The sequence below is a fragment of the Nannospalax galili genome, unplaced genomic scaffold (genome assembly GCF_000622305.1).
Source record: "Nannospalax galili isolate Female #2095 unplaced genomic scaffold, S.galili_v1.0 scaffold617, whole genome shotgun sequence".
Lineage (NCBI taxonomy): Eukaryota > Metazoa > Chordata > Mammalia > Rodentia > Spalacidae > Nannospalax > Nannospalax galili.
In genome coordinates, this window is record NW_008341872.1 from 2,584,401 (window position 1) to 2,596,691 (window position 12,291).

Sequence of the window (12,291 nt, forward strand, 5' to 3'; positions counted from 1 at the left end):
AAGACTAACTATAGTGTCATGTTATACTTCGATATCCCCCAGACTAAGTCGTGCACATAAAAGGAAGATGAAAATCAAGTTTCTTAGAAATGTTTTATTTTTTTTCTCTTGGGGTTATCTTTCCTTCTGAAAACATTTCATTTTTTTTCTACTTTTGGGGCAAACATTTAAGATCTTTAGCTTTCAATAGAAATAGAATTTAAGAATTAATGAGTTACATGAACACTTGCTTTAATTATTCCATGAGACTCACTCAAAATCTTCAAAGTTATATGAATTTGGAGACAGGATGTCATATTCAGTGTTGGTCTACTATCTGTAATCTTTAAATCTAACATCAGAAGTGAATAATTATAAAATATTCATCCTTTCTGAAACTCTTTTAAAGATTATTTAGCTAAGTTGGTATGGTATTCTAAGAGCTCTCAAACAGAGTCCTGAAATACATATTCACAAACACCTTCAAAATAACCACTATTAGAAGTCTGATAAGGGACCAGGAGACTTTCCAGCTACTTCTTTCTCCTTTTAAGCACACGAGTTAAAGTTGAACTTATATTCCATCTACTGAGCTAGAGGGAAAGATCATCACTTTAAAGGCACTTAGGGAAGGTTCAGACACAACTATTGTGTAATTTGAACAAACAAATTTCCCCAGTATTTCACCTTCTTGTCTCATTTTTAACTACAGAGATGGTAGTATTAATACCAGATGGAGCAATGAGAACTCTACGGTGTCTAACCATGGATTCCTACTTGTGTAAAGAAGTTTAATTTAAAAACATTTTATTATTGTATAACTGTATAAACAGGTTTCATTATGACATAGCCATATATGCATATAATATACTCCTTTATTAACTCTTTTCTATCCTCATTTTTAATCCCCTTTTCCCTTCCCATATGGGTAATGTTTCCTCTTTAAGGAAATTTAAAAATCAGGAGTTGTGAAATCATATATTAATAAATGCTACACAGTTCTAATGATGTTGTTTCATTAAATGACAAATGTTTTCCGAAGACAAGACTTATCAAAAAGAAGTTTTGAAAAGAAAAATCATTGAGGTTAATGCTCAGCTGACAGCCTGTGGACAGATATAAAAGTTTCTAGTAAAATTCAGGACCCCAAGGGTCCCCCCAGCTCTTGAATTATTAAAAGTAAACATGTAGTTTTGCAGTTACGTTTTTAAAACAGTCCCTCAAAACTGGCTAGTTAAGGAACAGAAAAATTAAGAGAAATATATTGTGGAGGTGATTTGCATTTCAAATGTCCATGGAAATCTTTACCTTGGTTATCCAGCTATGAATGAATTGGTTTTCATAGTATACCGGGACCAAGGCTAATGTTTTATCTCCTTGGCTCTGCTTTCTTACAGTAAACATTGGGAAAAAAAGATTTTCATATAAGGAAAATATAGTATGTGTTACAGAAAATGTCGAATTTCTTTAATTTCGGTCGCTGAATTTGAAAAACCTACATATTTGATTTCTCTTCCAGAAGAAACTTCTGGCATCGGGCAGATTTCTTCCTTCTATCAAACAGTTACTTTAATCTGAGAAATTAATTTGGGTCCAACCTTGAATGCCTTCTCCTTCCGGTAAAAAGAAACACCGATTTTTAATGTATTTTTGCAAATAAATCTTTACAGTTTAATCACACACGACTCTATACAGGCACGGTCCCATGATTTATTATTGTTGAGCGAATTTCCCCCTCCCTCAGTAAGAGCTAAGCAATTTTTGCTCCGTGTGGATGTCGTAAACATAACTTCCTACGACGTAGATGTTTACTGATCATCTGTGACGATAACGGCAATTACTAAGGCAGTAACAACCTCCGGTCCCACCTTTATTGCTTTTGGGGAACAAGAAAATCCAATTATGCAAGCACGCAAAACAAACATTAAACAAAAAATTGGCGGCATGACAATCTACTCGCTCGGCATTCCTAAACGCCCGACAGCCTGCATCGATGCACTCTGTAGCTCGGCTGACGCTGCCTGGCGCACGAACCAGGAAGGCGCTGAGCTTAAACTGAAGCTAGTAGGGAGGACGCCGCTGGCACCGGGGTCTGAAGAAACGTTTCCAGGTCCGCACGTCCGGAGGTGCGAGCTCGAAAGTAGACCCAGGTGATGCGGGCATCCAGAGCCTGGGGGCGGCGCCGGCGAAGGAGACGCAGTATGGCCCACCTTTGCGCCCGGCGGCGTGGGGCCTGGCTTAGGCGAGGAGCCTGGCGGAGGGCTGGGCCGTGGTCCGCGCCTTGCGGAGAGGCTCCGTGCGCATGCGCCTCGGCACCTGGGAGGTTCCGAGCTGGCAGGCTGTGGGCTGGGGGCCGCGGGTGTGGGCTACAGCGGGTGGTCGGAGCAGGCCTGCAGCTGGGGCCACCGTGGGGACGTGGTGTGGAGAGTTAGCAGACTCCCCTCAAATCTCGTCAGTCCCTGGTCCCTGATCCGCGCTCCTGGGGGCTTCCCTGTTACCCCACTGAGGTAGCCTGCGGCATCCTTCCAGCTCCAGGTGGACGGAGCGAGAGGGAGGCTGGGGTCTGGTGTGCACTTTTAAAGTCCCCCCTCGCTCTCCTGCCTACCTGGGATCCAACTCCCTTTCTGACTCGCTGATCTTTCCCAGCTCTCACTTCTTGCTGACAGGAGAGATGGTACAGGGGCAAACAGACCTTCTTGGATTGAAATATACTCCCTTTAAACATTGTGTAAATTTCCTTGACTTCTGCACTTTAACCTTGAGACCAAGAGCATATAGCTACCCTAGAACCCTGACTACTTTTGTAAAGTTAGAATGTGCTTGTTTAGGCTAATATAAACATAATTCCTTTGTCAGGGTTGTATTTCTAAATGCTTATTGGAAACCCTTTAAAAAAACAAAAATTTCCAAATCTTCAGTAACTCGGTTTTGTCCCCACTAAGTAGTAGGCTGTTGAATAAATTCACACACTATGTGCTGGCACAGGAAAGTATTAGGGTTGCCATCTTTGAACTTAGATGTAAAAGGTCTAAGTAAAGGGGATAAGGCAGAGCTCAGGTTTTAAGGAGTGCAGCGGATGTGACAGGTACAACCTTGTGGGGAAACTAGGTATCCTCTGAGAGCCTTTCTAGTCTTAGAGTTTATGAATATTCACTTTCTTTGCAAAGGAGATTTCTTGCTAAGTGGTAGCACTTTTTTACTGTAAGTTCAGTAAGAGGGCTAAAAATGTCTGAAGCTGAAAAAGATGGAGGCAATTGGCACTTGTCTGTTAATTGGCCTTGCTGACCCAGTCTCTGCATATTCAGCATGTAGAGTTGTGTTCTGAATTGGAAAAGTTGTTATAGGGTTATTATACTGCATTTATAGACATATTTTATGGTTGCATTTTCAGACTGTCGGAGGGAAAGTCCTATGATTTTTTTTTGTTGTTAAAAAAAACTACAGGTTTTTCATTGTGACAGGAGTGACAGAATTATTTCCTTTGAATTTTACTTCTGTTCTTTTAATTCCTTTGCCTGGGTCGCTCCTTGTTTCCAGATTCCGTAGTATATTAAATACTGTTTATCTCATTTTTACTCTTTTGCTTTGCAATTTCTAAACAGTGTATCATGCAGCCCAGGCTGGCCTCAAACTCTCTCTGTAGCCTAGAACGGCTTTGGACTCCCTAGTCCTCCCGCCTCTACCTCCTAAACCTTAGAATTGCAGGTGTATGCCACCACAACTGGCCATTTACTCTTTCTGCCTTTTTGTGGGGAGGGGTCTTATATCCAAGGTTAAAGATTATCACTTAATATGCTAATGAATTAGTTTGGAGAAATTAACTTGTAAACCGTATTATCATCTATGAACTTTTGTTCTCTTATATTGCTTGCCTGTTTTCTAAAGGAAAAATAACAAACCTAAACAACTACTTCCTGTATCCTTATTCATAAGCAAAGGAAGTATGTGACTTTAAGTCTTCTTAATGACTTCATGTTTTTGTTTGTTTGGCATCCATCTCCAATTTTCTGTTAGTATACACTTCTTTTTCCTTAAAAGAATTTTTTAAAATTAATTAATTAATTTATTTATTTATTTTAATCCTTTTATTATTCTTTTTTAACAAACAGTCCCCGGAATAGGGGACCAGGGGAGGAATGGAGGGGAAGTGAGACTCTAGACCCACAGCCCCTCCCCAGCCACCCCTTTCTCCCTTATATATTTATAATCTATATACAAGCCCTGGGGGGTGGGAGGGTCAATGTAATTTATTTTTATTTTATGTGTATGAGTGTTTTGCCTGCATGTATGCAAGTGCACCACATGTGTACAGTGCCCTCAGGTCAGAAGAGGGCTTTGGATCCTCTGGAACTGCAGTTATGGACTGTTGTTAGCTGCCATGTGGGTTTTGGGAAATGAACCTCGGCAAGAGCAGCCAGGGCTCTTAACTACTGAACCATCTCTCCAGCCCTCAACTTATTTTTCTAAATTAGTGAAGCTAAGTATAATTTGAGATTTTTCATTTTTTTCTTAATGAGCTTCATGATACTTTGGTATATTTTTTCTGAAGTGTAAAGTGTTATTTGAAGGGATAGTTTTGTAACTGATTTTTTCATCCATTTTTTACTTGGCTCCTCCAAGGAAGGATTTTTGTGCTTTTATTAACTTTCCTGGTCTAAAGTTAATCAATTTATCTTTTATTATGGATGAGTTTCATCATTTGTAATTCAAGCAAAGGAAAATTTATATCCTCCTATTTGATTTTGGTCACCAAAAAGATGTATGACTGAATGTTGTCCCCACCTCCCCCACCCCCACCCCTTTTTTCCTCTCTATTCCTACCTAGGGAATTAATTAAGTAGGACAGGAATAGAGAATAGAGCTGACTACAGGTAATTTAGAACAGTGGTTCTCAAACTTTTTAGACTGAAGATCCCTTTACTCTCTTAAAAATTGTTGAGTGCTCCCAGTAACTTTGATTTATTTGTGCTATCTCTAGATACTTGACCTTATTAGTAATCCACGCAGAAAATTGTGTAATATTTATGAATTCACTTAAAATAATAAGCATGGTGACATAAATAACAAATGACAAATAGCTGTGCTTTCCAAAAATAAATAAATAAATAAACGTTTAGAAAAGCAGCCTTATTTTCTAGTTCTACAAGCATCTAATGCGTGGCTTAACTGAAGACCCCTACATTCAGCAGACCTAAGACGTTTGAAGGCAAGGACTTTTTCCTTTGTCTACTGATGTGTCTCTTAAGCCCAGGTCTGCTGTCGTTTCCTGTTACTCATATCTCGTCTAGACCACTGGCATTTTGAACTTGTTTGTATTGCCCCCTGCTTTCCTTTGGGGGGGCACACTATTGGTAACTTCTTGAAGAAGAGTGAGCATGAGATGCAGTTTTGAGACCTTGCATTTCTAAAAGTGCCTTTGATCTCATACTAGACCAGTGATTTGGTTGAATAGTTGGATAGTTAGGTTGAAGATGAGTTTCCTTTGTTCCTATTTGAAAAAAAACTTTCTTTATTATAGTTCCCTCTTTTTCCTTTTTGACTCTGGAATTTTCTAGATCTTTTCTATATTCCTGGTATATGAAGCCTGATTCTTTTTTTCTCTTGTTGGAAATTGAACACAGGGCCTTTTCTATTCTGTGCAACACTCTTATCGCAGACTTGGATCCCATGACTGATTTTTTGGGGGAGATATGCCTAGCATATGTCTATTTTAAAAAGTCATGGTCTCAGGTGTTTGGGGCAATGCATGTCTTAATTCTAGAAATTCATTGTTTGTTTGTTTATTAATTTCTGTTCTTTTGGGAATTCAGTATGGGTCTCCTCAACCAAAAAGGATGGCTCTAAAATAATCCCTCCCACAACCCAGGATCTAAACTTTGTTTTCTGTTTGTGTTTTGTTTTGTTTGAGACAGGGTCTTACTCTGTAATCCTGGCTGGCCTTGAACCCACCATGTAGAACAGGCTGACCCTAGAACTCACAGAGATCTACTTACCTCTAACTCCCTAGTGCTGGGATGATAGGCATAGGCCACTATGTCCAGCTCTGATTTTGCCATTACTACTCTAGTCTAAAAGATAATTCCCAATTCCTCCTCCCCCACTAGGTAACTAACAGTATTTAAGTGATGCAATATCGTGGATTTTTTTTTCTATTTCTAAATTCTATCAATTTTTCTTTTCTAAAAACTTTCAATGTAATTATGGTAGCAGTTGCATATTTAGTAACAAAAGGGAAAAATAGAAATAGAATGTAAGTGTCTTGTATTTAGGAATTAGCTAATCAGAATTTATTTGTGTTACTATAACTTAGTTTCTCATGTGCAATATACTGTCTTTATTAAAATACTTATCTTCCAATATAAAGCACAGAATTCATTAAACTTCACATCTTTCTTTAGAATTATTCAAAATAAATTAACTATCATTATTGTAAACAAAATAATGTGTTAAATTACTGGGGCTGGAGAGATGGTTCAATGATTAAGAGCACTGGTTGCTCTTAGAAAGGACCCAGATTCAATTCCCAGCACCTACATGGCAGTTAACAACTATCTGTAACTCTAGTCCAGGGAATCCAATGCCCTCTTCTGACCTCCACGGGCACTGCACAACATGGATGCACTTATGTACATGCATTATTTTTATTTTTTATGTGTATGAGTGTATTGCCTGCATATGTGTAAGTGCACCTGTATCGTGCAGTGCCCGTGGAGGTCAGGAGGTGTCAGATCCCCCGGAACTGGAATTACGGATGGCTGTTAGCTGCCACGTGGGTGCTGGATATTGAACCTGGGTCCTCTGCAAGAGCAATCAGTGATCTTAATGACTGAGCCATCTCTCCAGCCCATAATTTTTTTAATATGTTAAATTACTGATTTATTTTTAGAATTATCAGATGAGCTAGGATTGCCAAGAAAATTGCAGTGAAACTACTTCTGCTAGAACTAATTCAAAACTTCAGGCATGTTTGTAAAATTCAAGAAATATTTTTGTGTGTGTGTTTTCTTACATCAGTGGTAATAATAATGCTTTCTTTTCTAAATTTTTTTATGTTTTATTATTTTTATGTGTATGCATGTGTTGTTTGCATGTAGATAAGTGCACCCGTGTCATGCAATGCTGGTGGAGGACAGAAGAGGCTGTCGGATCCCCTGGTACTAGAATTACGGACAGTTGTTAGCTGCCATGTGGGTCCTGGGGTTCGAACCCAAGTCTTCTACAAGAACAGCCAGCATTCTTAACCTCTGAGCCATCTCTCCATCCTCTCTTTTCTAACTTTTAAAACTTTATTTTTATGTGTATGAGTGTTTTGCCAGAAGAGGGCATCAGAGCCCTTGGAATGGAGTTATTGGTGGTTGTGAGCTGTCATGTGGGTGCTAGGAACTGAACCACTTACTTCCTCTGCCAGAGCAAACAGTACTCCTAACCACTGAGCCAGCTCACCAGCCCTCACTAATAACATTTTCTTATTTCATAGCTTTTTCTTCCTTTTTCCTTTGTTTTGTTTCACCTTAAGAACTTTTAAACTTTCTTTATCCAAAAATAAGTACTTAATTTAAGATGACTTTTTATTACATTTTTATTATCTTGTTTAAAACATACTGAAGTGCCAGGAATGATGGCACATCTGTAATCTCAGTAGTTGGAGGGCAGAGGCAGGAGGAGGGCCACAAGTCTGAGGCCAACAGGACATAAATAAATAAATAAATAAATAAATAAATAAATAAATAAATAGCATGATTAAAGGAATAAGAAAAACATAAATTCATCACGATGAAACAACAAAGAATTTAGAGCTATAAAAACAACACAGCAAAAATCAGGAATTTGAGACACTAGATACTACAGGAGGCTCATGAGGCTTGAAGCTAAAAACAGGGAACTGATATTTCTGTAAAAGAAATCTGTCAGGTTCCTCACCACACCATCCAGTCAGGTGACTAACCTCCAAACCCAGCAGAGCAGGAGGTTCATTGGAGGGCTGGAGAATCAGGTCTCTGGGCTCAGTCATTAAAAAGAGCAGTGATGCCAAATTAAGAGTTAAAGGGATTAAGTAAAAGTTAGGAAGCCAAGTGTATATCCTAGGAAGGAGATCAGAGAATCTTCTACAAAAGCTAACAGTACTAAATGGAAGAAGACAGGCAAGTGCTTGAACCTAGGAAGGAAATGACAAGACCCTACCCAACCACTCTGCAATGAAGCCCACAGAGGTCAAGCCCAAACACAAAATAGAGTAATTTTTTTTCTATAAAATTTCTTTCTGTTAACTTTTTTCTATAAAATTTCTTTCTGTTAACTTTTTTCTAAAAAATTTCTTTCTGTTAAGTTGTTTAACAAAAGATAAACAGGCAAGGAAAGCTTTTGTCTTCATTGACAAGGGCTGAGGCTATAGCTCAGTGTGCAGCACCTGGCTAGTGTCTGTGAGGCTCTTGATTCAATTCCCAGCACCAAAAAGTAAAGAGAAGGCTGAAAAAGAGAAACAAAGCAACTCATAGCAAAACAGAAGCATATAAAAAAAACTTCAAGCAAAAATTCATTCATACTTTTTTCATTCAGATAGAGATGATAGATAGATGATGACAGACAGACAGAGATAGATAGATGATAGATAGATAGATAGATGATAGATAGATACATAGATAGATAGATAGATAGATAGATAGATAGATAGATAAATAGATGTTTTGAGACACGGTCTTACTAAGTAGCTCTGGTTGGCCTGGAACTTGAACTCACAGAGATTCACCTGCCTGGGCCTCTTGAATGCTGGGTTTAAAGGAGTAGGCCACTACACCCAGTTTTCATTACTGTTTTATTCAAAGGAATGCTCAGAGGACAGGAGAAAAGAGCTTAGTTTAAACAAATGACAGACACAATAGGGCTAAAAGGGATCAATACAGAAGGCAAAAAGAAAATGGAACAAGTTTTTGAGACTTTAAAATATAAAAAGGTCAACCCAGGCAATTCAATATCCAACTGATAAGGATTCAAGTACAAAAGAACAGAAAAATCAGTGAATTTCTAGAATTAAAAGACATGCATTGCCCCAAACACCTGAGACCATGAATTTTTCAAATAGAAATATGCTAGGCATATCTCTCCCCCAAATCAGACATGGGACGTAGGTCTGTGATAAGAGTGTTGCACAGAATATAAAAGGCCCTGTGTTCAATTCCCAAAAAGAGAAAGAATCAAGCCTCACATACCAGGAATATAGAGAAGATCTAGGAAATTCCAGAGTCAAAAAGGAAAAAGAGGAAACTGTAATAAATAGCTTTTTCAAATAGGAACAAGGGAAATTCACCTTCAACCTAGCTGTCCAACCATTCCTGCCATTCAGATGAGGACAGTTTTGATTGGTCTTTGATGCTGGGCAGAGGCTGGGTTTATAGGGTGGTAGTTCTGTGGTCAGGGAAGGTTCAATTTGATTGGCCACATGCATTTATGCTATTCTGCCTGCTTTGGTTCTGCATGAAAGGAACTGCTCTTGTCTTTTGGAGGATGCATCCCCCAAACCACTTTTGCATTTGGGAAATACAGGGACCCATTCCCTTTTTGGTTCTCAGTTGTGATCTCTGCACAACAGATATTCTTTTTTATTTTTCTCTGTGTATTTTCTTACTCATTTACTTTCTCTGTGATCGAATAATAATAATGCTGTAATAAAACCTTCGTGAATTTATCTTTTTCTTTTTGAGATAGAGTGTTATGTAGCCAAGGCTAACCTCCAACTCTGTGTAGCCAAAGATGATCATAAGCTTTTGATTTCCCTGCCTCCACTTCCCAAGTGCTGGGATTATAGGCATTAGCACCCCAGGTCTATGAGGTGCTGGAGATCAAACCTGGAGCTTCCTGCATGCTAGGCAAGCACCCTACCCAACTGAGCTACATCCCCAGTCCATGAATTTTTCTTTTTTCCTTTTCCTTTCCTCCCTTTCCCTTTCCCTTTTCTTTTGCCTTCCCTTCCCTTGTCTTTCTTTGTCTTGTAGCTCCAGCTGGCCTGGAACTTGCTGTATAGACCAGGGTGGCCTCTATCTCAAAGATCTGCCTAGCCCTGCCTCCTGAGTACTGGAATTAAAGGTGTGTACCACCAACTCCAGGATGTTCATGCCCTTTGACAATGTAACCCTACTTCTAGAAACATATGTAAAATTTTTCTTGAAGATAAATTTGTAGCTGGCCTTGGTGGCACATGCTTTATATCCAGCCTGGGGAGTCAGTTCAAGGACAGCTGGTCCTGGACAGCCAGGCCTACATTATGAGACCCTGTCTAAAAACAAGACAAAATAAGACAAAAAAAAAAAAAAAAAAAAAAAAAAAAAAAAAAAAAAGAAAAGAAACAAAACAAAAAAGCAACAACATTCTTACTACTTTAAAGAAATTTTTTTTTCTGTTTATAAGGTGTGCACTTATATTAAAATGGTCTCAAACAGTGTACAGGAAGCCCTGGTTGCCTTTTTATTTAAATTACTGAATGATTTCTGCAACACTTACTTCAAGTTAGCAGGCAGAGCTGACTGCTTGCACAGGCACCGTCAACTTTGGTCATTCAGTTAGCATTTTTTCCCCAGTTTCAGAAGTGAAATGATCACAATGCCTTGTTCCAGCTTGATGACTGATGAGGTTCTTTCTTTTTAAATATTTAGAACCATTTTGAAAACTGTAGCTCTAAAATGTCTTGTATTTTGGGGGAATGCAAAAATGGATTGGGTGATTAATAACTAAACAGAATGGCATATAGTTACTGTTGAGTGCAACTTAAATTGCCAGAAAACTGATATAATGAACTGTCTTCAGGATTGATGGTTAACGTACATTTGAAAATATTTGTTGTAAATTTTAATTATGCAGAATATGTAAAAAGAGTTTATTGATATGCTAGAAGCTCGTATTAAAGCTCTTTCTCTCATCTAGTAAAAAAGACAAGCACATTTTAGAATTTTACTTTAAAAAATGTTTTACAGAGCATGCTGGTGTGGTGGTACAGATGGGCCTGTAGTTCCCAAATCTCAGTAGGCAAGGGAGGAAAACTTTGAGTCCAGGAGTTACAACCAGCTTGGCCAACATCATGAGACTCTCTTTAAAAGAATTTTTTTCCTTACAGGGTTTAAAAAAAAAAATCTTATCTTGAATTTCACCTACGTGTTACTAAATTGGAAATAATTCCTTTATTGTGCTCTTACAGAAATGGGACGCCGGTCATCAGACACTGAAGAAGAAAGCAGAAGCAAGAGGAAAAAGAAACACCGAAGACGGTCATCATCAAGCAGTTCTTCAGACAGTAGGACTTACAGCCGCAAGAAAGGTGGAAGGAAATCGCGGTCCAAGTCCAGGTCTTGGTCCAGAGATCGTCAGCCTCGTTCACATTCTTATGATAGAAGGTAATCTCATAATCTTTATTTTAACAGTAATAACAGTAATGTTCTTTAGAATTCATTTTTTTGTCTTTTTAATTTAGTTGTATAAAACAATTTTCTTTTAATAGGTACTTATGAGGCCTAAATCCCAGCCCAAAGGTTTTTTTTTACATCAGGTGTATTGTCCTTATCCTTTGTTTACTTGTAGGCAAGTAGATATAAACTGGTTTATTTCTTGTACTATCTGATGATATTTGGAAAAAATTATATACTACTATGACCAATAATATTTTTTTTAATTATTTATTTAATAACCACATACTTAGAAGAAGCATTTCATTACAACAGCATTGACATATTCAATAATAATTTCCAGAGCTAAGATGCATCTCTTTCAAAATTGGCTGTAAATTTTTAGGTTTACAGTTGAATTATTACAGTTATACAATATTGTACTCAGTATAAACCCTATAAGAAATAAAATTAAATGAGGTTTTAACCTTTAAAAAAGATCTCCATTTCATTCCTACCCACAGGCCTCTCTCCGGGGTAAGTCCATCATGCCCTCTGCGCCTTGACTACCCCAGCCTCATTCACCCTTCCATCTCCCCCACCAGTCTCTTCTCTTAGTTTAGGTCCTGCCCCATTCCTTCTCTCAGGGCCCCAGACACATGGGGAACCAATACTGCTTCCTGATCCTTTTCATCCAGACGAACATAGTGCCTTCTCTGGGCCCCAGGAGCACTGCTTCTGGGCCTGGCCCCGCCCTCACCTCCCTCTGCTTCCCTGGGCCTGTACCACCCACCAGCCTCTTTCTGGGATGCAGGGGCTGACCTTTCCTCTTCCTGATCCTTTGCATCCAGACCAACCCAGCTCCTCAGTGTCATCCCCAGGAGTCCTTGGGGCCTCTTCCCACCTCATCTGCCTTTGCATCTCTGGGTGGCACGGCCACCAG

At 38.8% G+C, this 12,291-nt stretch overlaps 1 protein-coding gene across 1 annotated transcript in view; it reads left to right on the forward strand.

Moving 5' to 3' along the window:
• Rsrc1 (arginine and serine rich coiled-coil 1) overlaps positions 1 to 12,291 on the forward strand; it is a 413,201-nt gene that overhangs the window by 2,246 nt on the left and 398,664 nt on the right. The window contains exon 2 of the mRNA XM_029565584.1: positions 11,165 to 11,360. Coding sequence (XP_029421444.1) covers positions 11,167 to 11,360 — 194 coding nt within the window. The 5' untranslated portion in view covers positions 11,165 to 11,166. The remainder of the gene's footprint in view (positions 1 to 11,164; positions 11,361 to 12,291) is intronic.